Source organism: Stigmatopora nigra, chromosome 8 (genome assembly GCF_051989575.1).
Source record: "Stigmatopora nigra isolate UIUO_SnigA chromosome 8, RoL_Snig_1.1, whole genome shotgun sequence".
NCBI lineage: Eukaryota > Metazoa > Chordata > Actinopteri > Syngnathiformes > Syngnathidae > Stigmatopora > Stigmatopora nigra.
The window spans coordinates 5115185-5139386 of NC_135515.1; the positions used below are offsets into that span (position 1 = coordinate 5115185).

At 37.1% G+C, this 24202-nt stretch overlaps 1 protein-coding gene across 1 annotated transcript in view; it reads left to right on the plus strand.

The window, feature by feature from the left end:
* The first annotated feature begins 1768 nt into the window (after positions 1-1768).
* The window catches only part of gramd1bb (GRAM domain containing 1Bb), a 52178-nt gene continuing 29744 nt past the window's right edge, over positions 1769-24202 (plus strand). Inside the window, exons 1-3 of the mRNA XM_077722109.1 lie at positions 1769-2034; positions 12550-13562; positions 17799-17891. Of these exons, the coding sequence (XP_077578235.1) occupies positions 13153-13562; positions 17799-17891 (503 nt within the window). The 5' untranslated portion in view covers positions 1769-2034; positions 12550-13152. The remainder of the gene's footprint in view (positions 2035-12549; positions 13563-17798; positions 17892-24202) is intronic.

The window sequence follows — 24202 nt, forward strand, 5'->3', positions numbered from 1 at the left end:
GACTGTGGCTGGTTTTGAAATGCTTTTCTTGTATTTTATATGTGACAGTGGAGTTGCAGCGTTTGCACGAGCACACTAATGAGGGTACAAGTCAAAGTCGTGACTACTGAATGAGAAAGCTCAGTTTGGGAATTGATCTTTTTTTTTGCCCTGAAAAAGCTCTGATCAACATGTTGAAAAAGAGCCTGATGATGCATTTCCACTCTTCCGCTACCTGTATTGTTTGAAAAACTTTTTATAGGGGTTATTTGTGGTTGAAGAGATGCAGATCAAAGAAATATGTTGAAAAATGTTATCTCATGCATTTGTTTTAACTTTTTGGTACATTTTTGCAAAAATCTGAGTTTTAGATTAGATGTTTAAGGAAAGTAGGGCACATATAGCAGACCTTTGGTTTAAGAAAACTATTTTAACATTGACATTACGTCATGTGTGTGTGTATATATATTTTTTTCTGTGGGGCTGTAGCAAAGCATTTTCATCTAGGTTACATTTTAATTTTAATCTGCTGTGTGCTGCAAATAACTGGCGTTTGACTCATAATTCATTGACCGTATAAGAAATCCAGATGATAAACTGCAATGGCAGTTAAACTCTTTGCAAGGTAATTAAATTCATATAATCCAAACAACAAAAGCCATAATTCTGTTTGAATTTACTATGTTTTGTTGGTATTTAACTGGCAGACCAGTTAACAAAATTCAGCCAGAGAGATTATAAAAACTGAGCCCTTTATTGGATCGCAAACCACAAGTTACTCTGCATTATGTTATGCCATATGTCATAATTATCTGTATGCCATATGTTTTAGCAAAGTGTGCGTGTTCAGTCAGTTGAATTATTACTCCGTTTGTATTTCATTATTTTAAATTGTCCATAAATAATCAAGCTGCACTTCCCCAAAATATGCATATAGGCTGACTGAACACTCATTTTCAGCGTGAGCATCAATGAATGTTTGTCCTGCCAAATTAGGGAGCCCCCCACCTGCTGCCCATATTTGGTTCAGATTACCTCCAGCACCCCCGTGCTCCTTTGTAAGAATAAGCAGTCGTGGATTATGAATGTTCAAAAATATTGTGTGTAGTTGATATTGTGTCAACTAATGCTCTGAGCCTGAAATATCCCCTGAGGGCATTTCCTTTGAGTCTGACCTTGATTAATCTCTCTTTCTCATTTTTGCTTGAATTAATATGCAGGATCAAGAAAAACCAATGTGTCGCCTGAGTTGTGGCTCAGCAAAGCTCCACCACTTATTTCTTAGTTCACACTTTAGGGTCCTTGTTAATTATCCACCAATGAAAAGTAGACTCTTTAAATTAATAAGCCTATTGAGTAAATGTAAATGCTATGCTGTAAAGGCAGTTTAGTATATCATATTTCACTAAATTAACCAGCCTTTTCACAGTGCAGGAACAGATTTTTTTTAATCCGCTTGTGTGACCACCATATGAAGTCATGATAATATCCTTATGGTTCTCTTTAACTTCCCACACACACACACACACACAGATGCCTACAGTTAAATTGTATGTGGCTCTAAATCAAAGACTGTAATATTTTAAATTAAGATGTAAATCCAATTGTCATTGTCATGCAATCCTTACTATCCTGGATGAAGGTTGTTGTTTTGTCCACATGGTGGCAGAAAAACTTCACTCTCAGTTGACATAGAAACGTCAATGCATTGAGAATACACCAATCACATTACAGGTGTTTTCAATTGAGAGCCAGCACACGGCTGGGTTAACCCAAAAAAAGAAGTGTTGCTTTTCTGCATAGCGTTTTCTTTATACTAAGCTTTACTTTGCATTTCTAAAGATCTGCAGGATTACATTGTGCAAAGGTATTCATCAGGAAAGTGCACATGCATTCCCAATTTTCCATGAATCATCATGAAGACATTCACAGTCATGTGGAGAAAATATGGCACAAAATGTTTGTTTGCCATGTGTACTGGACAGCACTCCATAACTGATGGGAAGGAAAAGGCTCAAGAGAACTCAACTGAGCTACAAGCTGCAGGAATTTCTGGTAAGCACAAGCTTTTATACAATAATATCACATTTTCCTAACATGTTTGTGCAATGAGGTACTTATGCTAAAACAAAGTTATGTTTACTGAGATGCACACTCAAGCTTGATATTTTACTTCCTTATTTTTTAGCTGCTGGAAATTGAGATACTATTTTATTTTATATATATATACATTTTATTAAATAGCACAAACAAAATGAGGAGTGATTCGTAGGTATTTGACGAGTGCAGTTCATTTAATGAGTTCATTTCATAGAGGAATTTGAATGAAAATTAGCATTAAGCATTTGAAATCCTTCCTGCATGTGAAAAATTGATAACTGCTGCAATGGCTTAGGTCACTACATGACTACTATTTTCATCCTCAAGTCAAACCCATCACTTGCTCCTTGCCTTGCACTTGTTATTAACCTCAAAGCGTAAAATTGTTCTTAAAGACAAGAGTGGAAACTGGTATGGATGTGATGAGTAAGAAGAGTGGTGCACTTTTCGGACAGATTCTCCTAAAAGAGTCACAAAAATCCCCCACCCCCCTTTCTACCATTGTGCATCACAACTGAGGGTCTCAAAATAGCGCATCTAATCCGATCCTGCACACACACTCACCAGCTCACATATAGTGTATTTCATTTTTTTGCCATCATTGGGAAAGCAGCCATAGGATTAGATTTTTTTGTATATATGTGTTTATATATATACTATATATATAAAGATGAGTCACTACATCTGTCCTCAATACATGAAAGACCTTTTATTCTGTCCCATTTGTATTGTACCGTTCAGCAATTAAGAAGCAGAAAACATCGTCATCCTTAAAGATTTTGCTTTTTTTTTTAGCCATCCCTATTTAAAGCATCTGTGACATCATCTACACATGTTCTAGTGTACAACAGTATTCTAAAAAACTGAGTTGACTGGAGGATTTGTCTGCCTTGTAATATTTGCATCTGATTGAGTATAGCACAGTGTGCTGCTCTGTGGTTTCCTCTATGAATGCACACCAGTGAGTGAGTCCAAGTGGAGCGGGACGAGGAAGTGCAGAGAAAGGAGGCGGGCGACGTATGGTGAGAGGGGGGCAATGGCATTGTGCAGTAGCGGCAACAGTAGCAGGGGGGACGGGGGGACGTTGTGATTCCTGAGAAGGAAAGCATCCTTCTCGTTTGCCTCACAGCTGAAGGAGAGCAACTCTTCCTATTTGCCTCCTCATATTTGGGGGGGAAATACACTTTTCTCCCCATCAATAGAAAGCAACAGGGGAGGAGGAGATAGGCTTGCTTTCTTTTGTAAATCTGCTTGACAGATGGCAGAATGATCTTTGACTCTACTCCACGCCGAGGTAACGTATACGTACCACCTCGTTTTTATAGCGTTTGAAGAGCAATACATATACAAAGCTGCATGCTGCTAACGTGTTCTGTCTGCATGGTTTGCCTTGATTGTGCTTGAGTGAATGAGCCAGTAGGGAATATGTCCCACTTTTACTAAATGTTTGGGCAGTGTCAGAAGGGATGTGATAGTTGAGAACTGAGTACTTTGACCCCATCATCACCCCATCAGCACCTAGATTGAGAGACCGTGTTTGTCTTGTCAGGAGTCTTGAGATAAAGGTGCTTTACCTTCGTCAGCAGGCGGGTATTTTGATTAGTTAAAGTGAAAGGTGCCACTTTAGCGTCAGCCTCAAATTTCTTAGCTGAAAACAGCCATAAATAAAGTATTTTGCCCTGAAATGCAGTAAACAACAGCTGTGGCTTGTTATAAATGGATAGGGTTTTGTCTAAAATAATAATACAATGCATCTGTTTTTTGAAAATGTGATTTGCCTTGAAATGGAAATATATGAGGTCATCAATATTTAATAGCCTTCTCAATATTTGTTTGTTGTGGACTGTGGCAATATGCAAAATAAATCATCATTTGGCCTTTTTCCTGTACTTTGTGCTGTTTTGAACTGAGAATTAGCATCAGGGGATTTGGATAAATGCCATTCTTTTCATTTTAGGAAAGTCTTCACACAATGTTCTTTCTAGCTTCTCCCCAACATTTGACACCGTAGGACACATATTGTTTGATTTCCTTAAGAAAATACAAATCAAACAGATTTTCAATATCGGGAAGTTAGCTTCCAAAACAATATTGTGTCACACAGGTTTGTGCACGCACACATTTTCAACATGATCCTCATAACAAAACTTCACTCAGAACATTAATTCGACCTATTTAAGAAGTTTTTGCATTATAATTGTAGGGCAAATGTTCTTTTGCTTTTAATGAAACTACAAGAGACATCTTTAGAAGCTCTATGACTCCTAAATAGTAAAAGAAATATTTAGAATTGTCTTTGTTATTCTTATCACAAGTATTCAGATTACCATTTTTTCTATTAGTGTAAGTTTTTTTTTGCAGTTCAGTAATACTGTTAAGAAAAAGTACTTGTGTTTTCAACTCTCTCAAGTGCTCTGTCTTATTGGGAAGAATGTTTTTTCTTCTCTTTACGTCAAAATTAGCGAGGTCATAATCAAGTACCAACAATTAATATTAAATTGCCGTGCCTGACATTGCCTAGCATTGTGTTGAAAGGTATGCATTCTTTCTTTTCTTAGTTAAAAGATTAGATTTCTTTAATAATAATAATAATCCTTTCACTAATAAACAACCCTTTTATTAACATTCCTCCAATAATCGCTTTCATGCCTACTCATACAAATGAAAGGCTACAAAGGATTTGCGTACTTAGAATACTTGACCGGTATTAGTAGGTGTTAATAAAAGTTATATTGATCCCATTCATAGAGCTTGTGTTTACTACATGTATTGTATGCATATATATGACTTGAATCTACTTTTCATTGCTGACAACTTTTTACATGGAGGCATTTTTAAGTGTCAAAACTACAATTAGAATATCACTCGCCATTTCACTCCCAAGTCCTTTTCTTCAGTCTGGTTTCATAGCAACAGCGTGTAAATAGAGGTGACTTCTCCTCCCTCTAAAGAATTAAATAATTATTGCATTTCAGCAGACTTTTTTTAAATAAGGTTAGGGCAGAATTCTTTGTTCCATATCCAATTAAGTAAATCACTGCTGTAATTACCTATGTATTGAATGGCATATATAAAAATGGCTTAGTTAAATCCAGGTGTCCCCTATGACATCTGGATATAAACTGTGTCATTTAGTAAAACAAATGAAAGTAATTTTCTTTGAGCTCAAGTAACAAAGCTTGTAATGTGTGCATTTTTGCCCTTGGGAAATGATTAACCAACTTACTATCTTTTTCCATAATTGTGTCCGTCATTAGGAGGCTGAATAAAAGTAGATTGTAATTATTACCTCTGAATGCTAAACACACCCTTAACAGCTATTATGCATGCATAATGTACTATTATACTGTCCATGTTCCACAGATAGCCAAAGGACAACATTAAACTGTCCACAAAACACTTTCACGGGGCAATGAAGCAGATGTTTATACAAGATGAAAGCCGTAATTGCGATAGTATTGTTCACTGGACAGGTTAAATGCGTGCTCTATTCTTTACCCACGATAATCTGTGTGATATATGTACATCCTTTGTTATACCAAACACCTTCTTGCCTTTTTTTAACTTGAATTTGTCTTGATAACAGATTTATGCAGGATCATAGCGTGGTTTTAAAATAATATTAAGTGGTTTGTTAAGAAACCATAAAGGAACTTGGTATGCCCTTCGAGTGTGAGATTGTGCTTAAAGTTGTTAAACTAATTTGCTACTGGAAATTGAATTCTTGCGGCAGAGTTTTACTTCCATACCCAATAGGACAAGCTATTCACAGTGGATGATGATAAGATGACATATTAATAGTGTGTGGAGGAATTTCTCATAATTCCTACTTCAAAGTTGGGGCAAGGGTATTGAATCAGTGTAGTATAGACCAAAAGTGTTTAATTAAGATTTGGACATTCAAAAAACACTACGTAATTAACTTCATTGTACACTAGAAACAAAAGTGGAAACAAATTGTTCTAAAAACACCAGGCATTATTTTTCATTGAAAACCAGAAATCATGATTAATTTAAAAAAAAAAACTGCAATTATGCAATCAGTCACTTTAGCAATTCATCTAGAAGAGAAATATGAAATGCATACAAATCTTGTTTTCTCATCTCCTCTCAGGAACAGTTTAAAAGCGCACAACTCCTATTTACTTTGCAAAGCTTTTAGCATATGTCATCTTTGAACATCAGTACAACAGCTCTATATCAGTTTTCTGGCAACAATCAAATAATTAAAAACGTGACATGAATGCTGTCTTCTCTCTCGTAAATCAAATATCTTTGTGTGTGTGCGCGCCATTGACTTCTTGTTTGTTTTTAACCATTAATCAATGGCCCACTTTAGTCCGGTAGTCTGTTCAATTTAGCTAATGAATGAGCATATCGATTAGGGAGAAAAAACTCAACTGAACATAATAATTGCAGATAAAATGTAAACCTATCTTCACCATTTAGTACAGAGTAGATGAATTTGAGTTTGTCCAATAGATGATTGATCCCGTTTTCTTTGGCTGCAGAACAAGTCAGTGATGTAATGAACTAATTTAGGGTGGATGCATGTCCATCGAGCAAATCTAGATGGACGTGCTGAAACTTACAAGTAATCATGTACATCCAAGCATTACACATTATGGAAAAATAAGATATATTATGGATATATCCTGTAATTAGTGTATTGATTAAACACGAGCTGGTAAATAATCCTTTCCCAACAGATTTTTATATTCAACAAATTAAGGTCACAAACATTGATGAAACATTCTCTTTTATAAATTATAGATATTGACTCTACATGCTGTTACCATTTATCTCAGATGACAAAATGGTGATGTCTTAACTGGGTTTGATTCTTTTACCAACCTTTATACTTTCATAGCTGATATTTTCCTCTCTGAAATATATTAATGAATTTGCTGGGTATAAAAGTAACAAAATCCATGTCATTATGAATTATTGCTTCCCCTTGCTTTAAGATTACTTTTTTCTCCTTGTATAATTTATTATAGGTTTGTTTTTGTTTTTTTAGTCAAATGGTTTCCCTCCTAACTGCACTGGCATTTTGTGAAGTTTACATGTCCTGGTGTGTAGTTTTTAGGCTTATTAGAGCATATTTTTAGCATTGTGCTGGCAGCAAGTTGTCTGTATGTCTGCAGACGGTGGAGCAAAAGGGAGAAAAATATAACATATTCAGCAACCTTTTCAGCATAAATTGAATTTTCTCCAATAGACAAAATGATTTATTCACTCCGTAATAGATTGACTGGACAAAGAGGAGATCTCTTAAGGGATCCAATTGGGAGAATTCATTCAGTATGAATATAGACAGGTGAAATTTTGAATGGAACAACACCAGCACTGATAAAGGCCTGCATATTAATAAATTAAAAGCAGCATTTTACCATGAGTTAGTATAGATTGTTCCCCAATCTTTATAACTAGCTACTATAATCTCTTACCTGGAAACATTATCGTATATTGAAACAATAATGTTTCGTAACCTGTAAATTTTGTCGGTTGAAGCATTGGTAAGTAGAAGTACTGTTGTAGTTAAAGCCCAAGTTATGTTATTTATGGGCGGGGATTGAAACAAAAGGAGGTTCCATTGCTGTGTCCGATGTTATGTAATATTAGTATTGCCAAACAAGACTAACCTTCACCACACATTTCAGATGTTAATGAATTTGAAGTGATCACTAGGGGCTTCTGTTCATTCTTTATTATTTAAATGTACTTCTCTCAGTCTCCACTGTGAGTAAATGGATAACTGAGATGGGATTTTATAAGCATGCTATTTGGCAGTGATGCCAGGTATTTGACTGGCCAATATAGTCACTGTGTGCTTGCACTGAATTACTCTGGGTGAATTCACATTACAACCAAACCATTTAACTGCCAGTTCCGTTCCCTGACAGTACAAGCTTGTTCTAATTGTCCTATTTTTGTATAGTAGCTTTAGTGTCATACATTATTTGCCATTGTATTAATGTAAAACAAATGTGTAAACATGAGGAAAAGAAAACAACCCCATTATTAAAATGTAACTATAAGCTCCAGTGCTTTTAATTACAACTTAAGGAAGTGTGAAATTCCATTAACATTATTCAGCAGTCATAAAATGCCACTTGCAGTGAATGAATACATGCTGATTATTTACTCAACTGTAGAGAGTACACATGTATGTCACCATCAAATCTCAGTCACAGCAAACTTAAACACAAAAGCGCATTTTATCACAAGATCTATATTTTGCTACATTAAAAGAATAAATCAGTAAATAAATGGAAAGACAAAGCTAGTATAGCCTGTTTCAATGTCTGTATATTTGGACCCAACTAAAGAGGCTATACATTGTGAATCACAATCAATATCAAATTAAGAGCTATGTTACGTGTATTGTATTTTTTCAATAGTAAAATTCACATTATTAGAGTGTGTCTTAGTTTGCTTGAAGACTTATTTACATGTGACATGAGAGCATTTTCATACTAGCAATTTGCATCAACTCAAAATATAAGAGCCATCATTTGGCATTTAAATAAACACCTGACCAGCAATATGATTTGTTTGGACAGTGTAATCAAACCTAAACTGTCTTACACCCTGCTTTCTTAAAGCTATTGTGTGTTTTAATTGGCAACACTGTCACAATATTTATTGTTATATACTTTGCAGGCAAGTTATTTTATCACATTGGAATTCTGTACCCACAATGATATCTTGCAACAGTACAAACATAAAAAAATTCATGTTTAATTATTTTTTATTCCTCTTCTGTTCCACTTATCCTTATAATGATCATAGTTGCACTCCCAACTAAGTCCAGTAGGTAGCGGGACACTCTTAATTGATTACCAGCCAAACACAGGGCGCAAGGAGTGAGTAACAGTTTTCCTTTACTGCAATGTTCTGCTGGGCTGCACAAGGAGAATACAACTGCTGACCCTTGAACTTTTAAAATTTAAACGCTGGCGGTTTAACGGGAATCTCGGCTCAAAGTTGTTTTTCCCCTGCCTGTTAAGGAATATATAAATTGGATGTGAAGTCAAGGGCTCACTTCCTTTTGCTTGTTTGTGAACCTTTAGGGAAATGGTTTTACTGTTGTTATAAATATAGTCGTCGACTCTTGAATATAGTGAGTGTTCAGTAAATTCTGCATGATTTACTTTACCTCCAAATTGTGCAGTCCATACACATTTTCAGAGCTACTAAATAGTTGTTGAAAGAAACTGCAGACTTGGATGTTTTTTGTCCCCCATGGTGAAATGGCTTCAAGCACCACTAAAATGTTTGAAGATACTGTATAAGTTATATGGTGTGGATCCATAATAACAGAATTCACTGACTTACTCTCAGCACTCACACAGTTGTGTCACATACAATATAGTTTACCTTACCATTAGTGACAGTAATGGTTTTTGTGCTGCAGTTGCTTCACAGTGGAGCTGACAGCGTGTAACATTATCACCATGACCTGTCCTGGTAATGTTGTTTCTATGAAAACGCTCACTACAGATTTCTTAAAACTGCTCGTTAGTTTTTCAGCTTCGATTCCAGGTTTGTGTCCCTTTTGGGTGAAACCACTTTGAATGCACCTCACACTCTCGACAGCCTCTCTTTTCTCAGCTGTTTTGAAACAGTCAGGCCTTGGGAAAGGTCTCCTTTAAACAATGGTCATTGGCAGTCTGTCTGTATTTATCAGCAGGGAATGAAGGGTTTTTTTTTACATTACACTATAGATGTGTACCCAATCAGTTTTTAATAATCCTATTCTCATTGCAAATTTCCACCTTTAATTTCAGATAAGTATGCATTTGAATGTGACTGCGTAAATTGCAAAATTGCAGTGATTACGATTGCCTTAGCAACTCCTCCTGGCAGGCTTTTTCGGCCCTTTTTGTGCAGTAGTACAATCTATAAATGTGAGACTCATTATTTGCTACTTGTGATTAGAATTTTTTTCAGGAAAGGTAGGAGCGACTAATAGACAGGCTATTAAAAAAAATGGGCAGTTGGGGTCTTTTACCCTTTTTTCAAAGGAGGGTTACAGTACGACTATCCAGAGGAAGATGGCAAGCTTGCAACAACGCTTGACATCGGAGACTATAAAGTCAGCTGTAATTAAATTCTGCCAACTGACAAACAGCCGTTGTGGTTAGTCTTGCACACTGACATGATAAAAAGCTGAGTTGCATTTCCGGACAATTGAGCTTGCAGAACAGATTTCAGCAGAAGGGTTACCTTGACTGGTTCGGTTCAATAAATCAGCACTAATATCATTAGCAGAATTAAGTAGTAGTTGCTTTTTGTATAACATGCTAATCACCAGATTCTCAATTTATTGTGGTGAAGCTTTAGTCCCTTGACTAAAGTGAAGAATGCTTGAATCTCAGCAATGCTTACTTCAGTTATATGCTGTTCGAGTATTCCCATGAAGAATGACAATAACAATTAACACTCACATTTTTTCCCTTACTACGTTCACCTTGACAACAGTGCTTGTTGAATCTCTTTTGTGTTGTTTGTCAAAGTTTGACAATTATTTATATCCACATGAAAGCATTTCATTATTTGCTTTTCGTGGTGTAAAAACACACAATGTTGTTAACAACAGTGTTGTCCAGGGAAAAAAAACTCATGACTCAATGCAGTTAAAGCTCTTTACAATAGAATAAAAGGCCTACTGACACAATCTATGTGATTTCCACATTTTAGAATTACATGAGAAATCAAGACTATATTTAACCACAAACACCATCTGAGTATAATCATTTATTTTTAAAAGGTCAAGCAGGCCCGGACATAATATTCTGTCCCCAATAACTCAACTTTTTTTGACTATGCCCTTACGCTCAAACATATATTTTATTAATAATGTTGTTTATTTAAAAATATGTATTTAATTTAGGGCTATTCATTTTTTTGTTTATTCATTCATACTGATAAATATTTTGCTAAAAAATAGGTCCTCTTTGGGAGACCATGAAGATCAGATACAGGACTTTGGTCCACATATTGTCAGTCAGCAGTCTTTGCTTCGGTTATTCCAGCAATGATTATAGCAATGACCCTGCAGCTAAACAGCTTGGAGCACTGTGTTCTCTTATATCGAACAAGAAAATTGTAGTCACCCTTTTAAATGCATAATTTTTTTTAATGCTGTGTGACTCCAGTAAACACAACAAAAAATACATAAAAGTCTGTTTTCTGCTAGTTTTGGAATTCAAAAATGAATCAGAAATTGTGATGAACCATTTAGACTGACTCTGATGGTCAATTGGTGAGATTTGTTTATTTTTCAACCCAGCTTCTGCGTATTTAGTCCATCTTTCATGACATTAATGTATGGATGACAACTTTATCAAGATGGGTTGACAGAAAATAGCTGGACTGCTCGGCTTTGCCACCTGCTTTGCACTCTGTTTTTTAATATTGTGGCGTTCTCACATTGCACAGTTGTTTTGTATCTGCCATATGGTTTTCTTGATTTGAATTACACTTTCTCATTTTAAATGTGAAAGAAAAAACCTAGCAAAAAATCAATGAAGTAGCAGTCATGAGCACTACATTCTTTGACATCTCCCTTTAGCCTGGAAATAGCATCTGACCCAAAGCTGCCAAAACATGTGAGGCTGTAATGAGAAACGTCTCGTCATGGCTAATTCATGATGTTTTCCTGCTTCCAAACCACAGCCTGCGGGTCACTGGGAGTACGTTTTAGTATTCACCCCTCAGCCATACATAAAAGATGGTTTGCATGAATGTTGCTGCTCCCTTTTGCTTTCCTCTGCAATAGCTCCTTCTTTAGAATTCTTTCCAATACTAATTAGGTTATTTTTTATCAATAGAGGAAGATTGATGAACTCTTTTAAAATGTATGACAAGAAAATTCAATAACAGAGTTTGAACTTAAAGATGCATATCCATTAACAAATAATTATGGTAATGTAATTCGTTTCTCACAAGTATCTACTTAATATCCAATAATATTTGTTTAAAGCAAGCGTACACCGCATATAAAAAATGATGAAATAGTGACTTGTTCGCTGAGCTCAATCAAGAGTTTATTTATCAAGTAAAATACATCCTCATTTGAATTAATAATTTTATCATACGATATTTCAGTTGTATAAATTCTGCTGTAGTTATTTGCGTGTGGCTTTCATGTTTGATGAATGAAAATCTGTTTGTTGACACAGTTGATTGCTGCTTAAATGTCATTGAGCCACAGTGGAAAGATAATATAATACGGTATTTAGGCACGTGCATGGTGTTGGCTTTAGTCCGTTTGTTTATACAATCATGTAAGAGTGTGTAACTTTGTACACCCATTCACTACAATGCTACCATTTTTTGTGATTGACTTAATGGTGTGTATGTGTGGCTGTCTTGGGTATGTTATTGATTTATTAACTTAGCCATCAGCACCATCAGGCTTATCTGAACCCTGCAGTTCTATCACTTCACTCTAACCCTTAGGCTGTAACTGCATGGAGAAAATGATACCATCCAGCGCACAAGATTGGATGCCACAGCCAGGCCTACAACAACCAGGATCAACTTTACATTAAGATCATCAAATTACCTCACTAACCTTAAACTACATCAACATATACCATATCAAAAGTACCGCCCACATTACTAAGGGGCCGAGGTGATAGCTCTGGCAGGAAAGACTCTGGACTCGACCTAAACATTTGTCTGCAGGTGCCCAGAATGGATGAGGACAGGGAGTTAAGTTACGCTGCCTGACATGCCTTATACATGTTTCATCAGTTACTCAAAAGCTCCTTTTGTTATCCAACACCACCCCTGTCTCCTCCTCTAACCTGAGAGTTTTGTACGATAAGAATATCCTACAGCCACAAAACAAAGTATATCTTCACAGAACCTTGTTAGACCCAAAAGAGCTGCTATCAGGACTTAGCCATTTAGTCATTACTCCAATTGATGGTGCCTGAGGAGCATGAGGACCACCGACTAGGCAAGGATACACTGTATATTGTTACTGTGTTCTTCAAAAGCCACAAAGCTTCCAGGCGACAGCTCCGTCATTCCTGAATTGAAATAAGTATATTTGCCATGAGTGACACACTTAGACCACCTTCGCTCCAAGTAAGCATTCCGAACGATGTACCTGTCTACTCCGATGGAGGTGGCCACACAGTGTCAGAGAGCTCCATGAGATCTAGCTCCTCGACTCCGACTCTCCGCCGCAAGCGCTTCAAAATGCGTCGAATGAGAAACGTACCCAGTGAAAGGACGCAGGAAAGTGGACAGGACAGTGGCATTCACCTTAAGGCTCGTTCGCACTTTGGGTCCAAGGAATACCTTCAGCTGCCATCTATTGAGATCACCCCATCCAGCGATGAAGATGCTCCCTCTTCATGGTCTCGCTGCTCAACGCCCAGTGCCTCTCCACGGCGGAAACGTTTCCTGTTAAGGAAATGGCTGAAAGTCAGAGAGAAGAAGGACCAATGCAGTGAGAGCAGGTTGGTATGGGCCTTCCCTACGTAGCTTTTCTCTTTACTATTACTTCACTCATCTCCATTTTCCACGCTGATTCAGGCCATATGATAATTCACTAAGGTATCATATAGTACATGATTAACTTGAGAATTTAACTTTAAGATTTTGGCATATTCTGTCTTCTTTTGACATTACTCCATCATCTACATTGGAAATTAAACCATCACTTTGAAATAAGAATGTGTACAAGAACTAAGGATTGGCCTGTATTAGTATTTGGGGCTGAAACATTCCTTCATTCATTCATTTTCTGAACAACTTATTTCTAAAAAGAGTTGTAGGGGGTGCTGGAGTTTATCCCAGCTAACTACGGGCACCAGGCAGGGGACAGCCTGAATCGGTAGGTAGACAATCGTAGGACAAAAGGAGACAGACAACCATTCACACAGGGCTTAGCTAAATCCTCAAAGGAAAGTTAAATGAATGGGTTTGTTGCTCACATCATCAATAGCTTATCTTTCTCCAAGATTCCATCTTTCCTTAGAGATCATTCTTGGAACTGATTCTGTCATTGTACCCAGTGAAGCATCAGCACAGACCTGCTTTCCCCTCACCTTGAAATCTGCTATTTATCCTCCATGTATTTAATATTCAGACTGCAGTCTGGCATTCATCAAGCATAATCTTCAGCATCTGTTGGTGTATTATAAATCATTCAGGTATTACAGGTTTTGTCATTTACAATTATAGCAATATCACATCTGCATGCAGATGTGTGTTATTTTTGTATGCTTTTGTATTTTTGGACACCTGTATTCAACCTGTTTTGTAGCAAGAAATGAACAGAACTATAGACTATGCAACATCAGTTTATGGATTTATTCTGTTCTGTAACTTGCAAGAACATTTCCCTTAGAAACTGAAGCATTAGTCTGTTTCTGCCAAAGTGCAATTATTGTTCATTTGTTTTCAGTGCCATGTGGAAACCAATAACTACCTTAGACATAGGGGAAGCAGTTCCCTGGCCAGGCTGTCAATTTTATCATATACACTGCCCTTGCTTACCCACATTTGCATCACTCCTTCACATTGATGGGTTAATGATTGTCAGTCAAGAATCTGGCAACAGTTATAATAAGGTGGTAGTGTGATTGGTGTAGAGCTTCTCTCTTCATCCAACGATGCCTGTGATGGCCTTGTTTTGTTATTTTGACCTCCATTTTTGTCCCATGTGTTCCGGGTTAGCCGGCATACTGCCCTGCCCGAGGCAGGTGGGGTGGGAAGCATACACTTTTTTTTCCAGATGGTGGTCTGTTCTTGTGCTGGGTCAGTTGGTAAAGGGCTGCTGTGGAAAGGTGGTGGTGGTGGTGGTGGTGGTGGTGGTGGGTGTGGTCGGGTAGTCATGTACTCGATTACCTAATGTCTTAAGGCTGGTGGGAGGTGACTCGGATAAGATGGGGGAACACCCTTGTTGCTGAGGTGCAAACAGTGCATCATCAGTTTCAGATGATGAGATGCCGCACAATACAATTTAGGATGCCAATTGATTACTGCCCGTACACACTCCTTGGGCTGGTACTTCGTGAAACATTTGCAGTGAGAAGTATATGTAAAAATTCAAGTAAGAGAAGGGTATTTGCATAGAACACTATTTTTAGCACAATCACACGAGCTCTCTTACAATACAGTAGGTGACGTGGTACCCAATTATTTCTCTCAATGTTTTTCAAACTCATTACTTCAGTGTCAGCAGGTTGACACAATAAAAAGGTGCTTCAAATAGATATTTGTTCTAAACACTTTTTTTTTGGCATGTAGCATCACACTCAGTATTAAGCTGCTGCCAAGCAACTAGTTTTGGAATAATGATGTTGCAGTTCACAATCTTTGGAGCTATACTTTAGAGAAGGAAAAATGTGTATTTGATAAAAACCTATTATATATTCTGTAGAAAATCACAAGTGAGACTTCTTGAAACCATAAGGCCGTTTGTGAAGCAATTAGTGTTTGTATTTTTAGAATTTTGCTTTGCAAATTTTGTTCTGATACATTTTTCGTCAACTGGTAAAAAGCAATTGGCCAGTCATTGTCTACTGTAAGCATTTCAATCTATATATTTTTCTATATACACACTTAAGAGTTATGAATTGTTTTACTTTCAAAACCTTGTATCTCTTGTGAAAGAACATCTTGCGCAGTAGCAATTTACTAGATGGAGATACGTGACTAAGCATTGAGTAAATGTTCACTTTTAGTCCATAATCAGTACAGTCACATGAACTACACAGTAACTAAAGTCATTTTAAAAATTCACTAGACTGAAGGATCACCAATACCTTCACCACGTCAGTTAAAAGTCCACTCGGTGTGGCAGGCAAGACTATAACAACTGGATGCAACTGGAGTCCACGAATTAGAAGCGTAGGAACCAAAGTGAAGGGAAATCATTGTGAATGTTCTTGTTCTTGCTGGGACATTTTGCGTAATTCTACAACAACCACGAAGATCTGAAGCAAAACTAGAAGAGGTGACTTGCTGTTGATTTGTTTGTACAACTGCATTAGTGACTGGAAGGACTTCATATGGAGTGAATTAAATATGCCTGAGGTTTGATAATGAATGGATGCAGATGGGCATGGATGCATGGCAGTGAGTGGACAGAATGGGGTACTTTAGGAAGGAGTGGATTCAAAACGGTTTGATGCATATACGAACACCAATTTGAGTGTTAAGGATTGTAATTCAATTCTTGCATTTGCTATGCTAGAAATAAAAACTATAAAACTATTTTTTTTAATGTGATGAGACAGTTTATCTTTTAATGTTCCGAAACCTTCTTTTGCCATTGGCCTTAGCAATGTGTGGCATTTGAACAAAATGAGAATGGCATGAATTAGTTATTTGCAGAAAGAGCTCCATTTTCTATGATTTGTATTTAGTTAGACAGAAATGCTGGTTTCACTAAAATAGTCACTGAAAGTTGGGCACTACTTTGTGTGTTAGCTACTTATAAATGAACTAAGAGCTATCTTTTTGATTTCATTGTTTTTTGGCAATGAATGCTGGTGTCATTTTGTTCAGGTTACAGCTCCTTTCTGCCATGTTCAAAGTGCTATGGTTGTAAATCTAGGGCACTCATTAATTATTTACTGAAAGCCTACACATTACTAACTTAAATCCTTCTTTCATATGAATAAGAACTGAAAAATGGCATTGAAATATGAACTCCTGCTTTAATAGAACCACAACGCATAAACAACACTTAAAGAAAAGGCTTACTAGGTCTGCAATTTTTATTTTTGTGCAACCAAACCTATATATTTGTGTGATTGACAATTCATATAAGATTGAGCCCATGCACAAAATGTTTTCATGCTAAAAAAATGAAGTCTGTCGAATTTATTGCATGACAATTCACTTGTATTTTGGTATTATACTGAGGCCTACATGATAAAACAATAGTGAGGTAGGAATGAGTATCACTTACAATATGATACCCTAAAAATGAAGTACAATGAATTGGAAATACCAAATACGTGCATGATTAAAAAAAAAAAAAAAAACAATTCTTAATATTTTTATTTTTATGCTGCATGCATTAACCTGAATAGAATGCTTGCAGACTAACAAACATTACAACTCAATCAACTATGAATTCTGGCCCCAAACAGATAACATTCTTTTATAGGGCTTGAATAGGGATTTTTTTCAGCTGTTTTTATTTAACAACCTAACCTAAGTCATCATAGTCAGATAGATATGATGTAGCCCCATCTTGTGTCACTACTGGATATGTGCATGTGAGGAAGTAAAATAAATCTCTTGCAAAATCATGTTTAGAAATTATGTATTTATGTTACCTTCCATGTGTTGCATAAATTATCTTTTTTTTAGACTACATTATTGGAGAAAGATGTTTGCTTTAGTTTTGTGATTTTTTTTTTTTATAGTCCTGAGTTTTGCAGAGCAGTTGCATGATAGTGTTTTGGTTTAATCTATTCTATAGTCAGCATAAGCCGTTAGAGATTTGTGTCATGTCAACATATTTGGGGCAGCATGATGGATAATGCAATACTTATGCCCCGCAGGTCCAAAAAAAAAATGCTGCAATGCAAAATGAATCCTACATTAATAATGCTGAAGATGTGTGCTTTGCATTATTTTCTGTGTCCTAGATCCTATGCAGTATTCTTTTTTTGTGCAAATGCAAGTACAGTTTTAGTGTTGAATAAATAATTGTCTCTTTTTTTCTGTGACAGCAGCAGCCAGCAGAGCAGCCAGCAAAGCAGCCAACAAAGTAGCCATGAAGATGATAACACTCGCTTCTTAACTCCAATCTTAAGAGAGGGCAGGTGAGCATTGTGTTTTATATTATTTTGTCTACTTGTGTGTTTAGATGCTGTATGTGCAATTCTTCACTTTAAATATCACATCACCCACCTAGGAGAATAATCACTTAATGTACACGATGCTATTTGTCTACTAGAGGCCACATTGTCCTCCCCTAAGAAAAAAAAGCAAGCTCAAGTTTCCATCAGAATCTAGTGTATTCACTTTGTCCACTATTAATGGTATTACATGAATAATCAGTTGCATTTTCTGTGGTTCACACTTGTGCAGACACCATATGAATATTGGTTCAACCTGAAAGGTTGTCTATCACTGTAGGTACCCTGTGAATGAATGAAAGTTCTTATTCCAGGACATTGTCTTGATTAGATTCCAGCTTCCTTGCAACTATTTATTTTATTTATCTTTTGGACTGGGCAGAGCAACTAGTTTCACTACCCACACTACCTGCTCACTACCTTTTGATACTATAAAAGGACAGTTTTATATTATTCTAGTATAAAGGCTAGAACCACACAAAGTTTTTGCGGGGATGAAAATATGCTGTTGTTAATGTTTAGTTTTTTAAAATAAGGGGTGGAGGGAAAGAATATCACCACCCAGTACACAGTCTTTGAGTCATCGCATCTACTTACAGTATTCTTTCACTGCCCCTCTCCAATGATTCTTTCTCAGGGTTTACCTCCTACTCATTGCTTAAACACCATCTTTACTCGCATACTCGAAGCAGTACCTATGGAATGGCTGGCTGCTCTTTTTTCTTCTGGAGTGGGGCATATGCAGCTGCTTGCAGGGCGAATGGCGTTCTGTGGCCAGCTTTAGAGGGCACGGAATGTCATGTCTCCTCTGCAGGTAAAACGGCTGCATGTTGGGTGGAGGGGGATTGCTGCACTGCTGCCTGTTAAAGACTCTGCCACCTTCATTTTTTGTCAGTTGCTCTGCACTCTCGGGACTTTTGTTGCTTTGCAGAATCTAGCCAAGTACTAGCTGCAGTTCATCTGCATAGATGTGTTTTCTGGTGTCCTAGCTGTAGGCAAAGTGATGCTGTTGTTGCCAGCTGCATCAGCATTGCTGACCAGTTGTCATTTCCGGAATGTGCTTGTGGACTTTCTTTCATTTTAATGTAATGGCTTATATAACAACACAATGTGACTTTGAAAATGTATCTACCATGAGTCATGGATGGAGATGAGGCAGATACAATTTTGGGATGAAGTGAGACGTCACTGTTACATCATCCAGAGTTTTGTATATTAGCATATTCATAGTGAAAGAAAATCTTGCCAGACGTGGAGATCAAATTTAGATTTAATGTCAATGCTACTTTGATTGTTGTCATCTATTGAAGTTATTTATATAAAACATACACATTACGAAACATAATGACAATGAAATTACAGTACTCAATTGGCCTATCATCCCATATATAGATAAAGCTATCATTAAAAAAGTATTGGATACTCATAACTTTTACTTTTGATAAAATTGAGTAATTTATTTGACTTTTTTAGCAAAAACAGTTATCATATTAGGCGTAATTCTAACTTTGTTAGAAATATTAACAAAGGAATTTGATGTGACAGTTGGTGTAAGCACCATTGCGGAAATGCACTTTCTAGCAAATGGGTTGCGATGTGAGAACGGTGCGGTCTCACCGGAATAGCTTTGAATGCCTGTTTCAATATCAGGTCTATGTTGAGCAGACTCATGTTAGCCAGTGAAATTGTGCCATAGTTTGAACTTCCCATACCTTATATCTTTGTACTTGCCATATGCAAAAAAATGATTGGTGAGGAATTAAATATGGGCCCTGCATCTGGTTGCAACCAAGTGTAGTCAATTTGTGTGTGGGAGGATCACGTTGAAATTGTGTTTGTTCTTGTACAGGTCTGACAGTGCGACTGACAAAATCAGGTGAGTGCGCATTGCAATCCAAATGTAATATTGGGCTTGAATTATAAAAGGGTATAGCGAGTTGCTTTACTGCTGTCACCCCATTTGTCGTAGTTCTGCCCACTCATCCCGTGTATGACAGGCATTGACGGCTTTGTGAGAGACGAGCATGTGTCTAAATGTGCTATGCCTGTGGCCTCAATGCAGTTGCAAGCCATGGAATGTCATTGTCGGCTTTGATTGCTGGAACCACACAAACAAGGGCAAAGGGACGGGCGGGGTTCAGAGCATACATTGTTGAGTAGATGTTGGCGTGTTAAAACAGCAAAGTCAGACCAGTTCACCCACAGATGTAGCCAGAAGTATCTTTGCAATGGGAATGAACCTGAAAAGGTGGGTTGAGATGAGACAATGGTGTTAAATGAGAAGATCTGAATTTTATGTTTGTTCTGATTTCACTTAAAAATGTTAGATTCTATAGGTCTTTGATTTCTATGCTTTGGTGCTCTCTGCTGGTTAAAACTATTGCGAGCATCATTTTAAACAGTGCGTCAGTGGGAATGTTTTTGAGAGGCTAGACAGGACCTCAACGCAGGTATATGAAGTCTAAGTGGTGCAGACAAAATTGATTATATAACTACAGTAACTCAGCGTCTCAATAATGCATGGAAAAGGGATTGTCAGAGAGTGCCTGGAAACGTCTAGGTTCCATTCATTCAGGTGTTGAATCCATATGGAGGGCAGTGTTTATACTTATTTCAAATGCTTTTATACATTTGCATAATTGATATTACTGTCAGGGAACTTTTGTGATATTGCATTGTTGGTAGATAGTAAATCAAAACCTTTTTTTTTCCCTTTGAGTTTTTCATCTTCAATATCTTTGTTGCTCTTCCGCTCTCTCGATTGCAGAATTATTGATCTTTTGCTTACGTTGGATAGTTGCTTCCACTCAAAGAGGTCAGCATAATCTGATCTCAAAAGTCTGGAGGCTCATAAAAACAACATCCTTTGAGTGATTGTTAAAACAATACACAAATTTTGGGTATTTTGGGCTTTTTAAGAATATTAGGTGACCTTAGTAAGATCTATATATTTTTAAAAAGGTGTTTGACAAGTTATAACATGTTTTTATTTCTAGCATAGCATTTAACATGATAATTTTGAGTTGTCAGATACTATCTCATTAACTGTTTGTGGAAAGTGATTGTTAATGCTAAGAAACATCTGTCGTGTTTTGTCGCAAATGTTTGGATTCTCCTCAGTGAATTTTAAACACTTGGCTCAGCAGGTCCAGCTGCAGCTGCATAAAAGCTCAGCGTGATGTTATGGCCATGATGATGTAAGAGCACGACTTGGTGAAATTAGGTCACGGTCGTAGGCTAGTTACGTCGGAAAATGATGAATTTGGTTATGCTGTCGCAACCTAGTTGTATCTGTGGTGCTAGCCTTCCATGGAGAGGCGAGGGAGAAGGAGAAGGAGAGGGATGGAGGGGGATGAAGCCAGGAGGCGATGAAAGGAGGTGAAGGACCACCCTTATCGAGCATAACCGTTCTCTGTGAGCCTACCAAAGGGGCCTTCCCACACACACACCATACCCAACTAACCAATCAGAGCACTCGTATCCTTGAGCCGTCCTCCCTCATTCGACTGTTCATCCATGCCTCAGCTCTCACATTTGAACTGATGAGTTTGGAAATGAGGTTGTGCACCGCCTGAGCTACTGGCTATTGCTTCTTATTATTATTTTTAACTCTTATCTTATGTCGCTTGTGTCAGATCACTCATTTTTTTATCGTACTCTTGACACTTTTAAAATGACAAGAAAAGCTTTTTTTTTAATGCGTTTGTGCTGAGGGAGGGGGAAAAAAAGCATCCTTGGCGTGACAACATTCTCTGGTTTTTAGCCGGTTTGAAGAAGACAGGTGATTCATTTCTGCATCATTGGGATTTTTTTGGTCAAGTGCACGCTGATTTTTACTTGCGGAGGTGATTTAAGGACTTAATGAGGATGGGCGATGCTTTCTGGACAAGTGACAACAAACGAGCAGAATTGAAGTGATTGGGAAAAAAAGGCCATGACAGCTAGAAGAGAGGCCAGGATGGTGTCCACCTGTTCACCATGCACAAACAGAAGGTCAGGTTGGATTTCTGTTACCTTATGTTACCTGAGTGCATCAGTAATGCTTTGGAGAGTTTGTGTGACTCCGATATTAAGATCAAGACTTGTAGTGAAATTTTAATATTACAAAGGGAGACCCAGTATGCTTTTGAATGGCCATTTTACCTCTTTTTAAATTTGATAAACCTCATAAAATTATTCAAAAATTAAAAAATGCAGTTTCTAAGTTGAGCTTTGATTTTTCTGTTGCCATTTGATACATTACAATTTTTTTAAACTGCTCTGCTGTACCGAGTATTGCGTATTTGCTAATATGTCCCCATTTAGTTGAGCTTCGACTTTAGTTTTTTTTTTTTTTTTTTGTCTTTGTTTCATCAGAATTTGGGCATTAATGTCTAAAAACAAAATTAAATTAACTATTACTTGGAAGGCACGCATTAGGGAAATACAAAAGCATGTCTTTTTTTTACCTTTTTCAATTAACTCGTTCTATATTTAGTCAGTCATTCAGTTTACAATTTGCACAAACCCAATCACCCGGATTTAAACATAAGTAAGAATAAAGGATGCACTCAAGCTTGCCATTTACTCTTGAAGTATGCTCTACTTCTTATGGTAGTTAGTGCTTGCTGTATTAGATTACCTACACACATCATAGTTTCCTTACACATCATGTATTCGAGTACTGTGTGTGTTCAGGCTTCCACAGCTGAGTCATCTCAAGGCCTCTGGTGAATCACTATGTAATTCACATTGTAAGGTCATCACCAAATGCTGATTGGACTAATGTTTCTCTTACACCATCAGCCCACAAGTTAAGGCATTTTACATACACACAGCAATATGTTCCCATAACCTCAAAGATTTAAAATAGATGTATCTTCTTTGCTGTAGTGACGGTGGATTTTGCAAAGCGGCTCAATTTCTTATGCTGCTTCCTGGTGAATGACTGACCTACATATAGGAATGGTTGGCTAGTCCAATTCATGAGGAAAACAATTGGCTTACTCTATGAATTTGTTTTATAGCTTAGTCTTTCCACAGCAATTTGTCAACATAGTATATATTTTTTTACGTCATATGAACGAGCAGTGACAGCTGCTCATTAAGTGATACATTGATCTTGGATGCTTCAATTCGGCACCCTCTGTTGGGACGAAGCCTGTGTGTTAGACCTTACTCGGAGTTGATCTAGCTCTTATTTATCCGGTTTTAATGGTGTATACAGTGTTCTCGTTACCTCTGCGTCCTGCGTCTGATACGCACAGCTTTTCTTCCAGACGCACAATTTCAAGTAATGTGCTTTTTTCGGACGCAAAGAAATTTTTATAAAAAAAAAAACCAAAACACATATATCCGATAGCAAACCAATTTATTCCACATAATCTTTGCGAAATAATTCTCGCGTGAACGAGACTAGCAGACACTAGTAGACGAAGGAGAGAAAGCGATAGCAAGAGTTTCGTAATAGTGTAAGAAAGATAAAAAATGTTTCAGAAAAAGCAAAACAGTCTGGATAGTTATTTCGCAGTTAAAAAATACAACTAGTAAGAAAAGAACTGCAGAAGATTCGATCGATGATCATGAAGCAAAACGGGGGAAGCAAGGAAAAATACGCACATTTCAAAAGACTTTTGGCTGCAAAGAGAGGAGGATCTACGAGCTGAAAGACTAGTACAATGATAAATAAACCCTAACCCTAAACCATATAATAAATAAATTAAATCTGAATGTTTATATATCGTTGTTTATGTTTTATTTGCATCCGTAGTATGTTGGGACTCGTGACAAGTTTCCTGGGACGCGCAGTTTTCAGACAAGCGAATCCCTGGGACTCGCAGTGTGCCAATTGTAAAATTATCACTGTGTATATATTGTATGTGTGTGTTAGAATATGGCAATTTAGCAGCATCATTTTAAATCCCTTTTGTTTCGCTGTTCCAATATTATATAGACATCAAGATACGCTTCTCTTTATATTTACTTCAACCTAGCAAGGCCTCTCACTTACTTTTCTGTACCTTCACTGATAGGCCAAGCAAAAGAAGTGGAAGAAACTGATATGGAAACCTCAAAGGTAGGATATAATGTTACGCCACACATTGAGCAGTTATACCATAAAGCAAATACGTATATTGTATATAAGTGTGATATACTATATAACTTGATAAAAGGTTTCCTAGTATTGCGGCATTCAGCTGAATTGTTTTCCCACTGCAGAGCATTGAAAGCCTTCAGCTTTGGAGTTTATAATCAATGCTGAAATGCTTGAAAGTTGTGAAGCGTTGTAGCTCGGT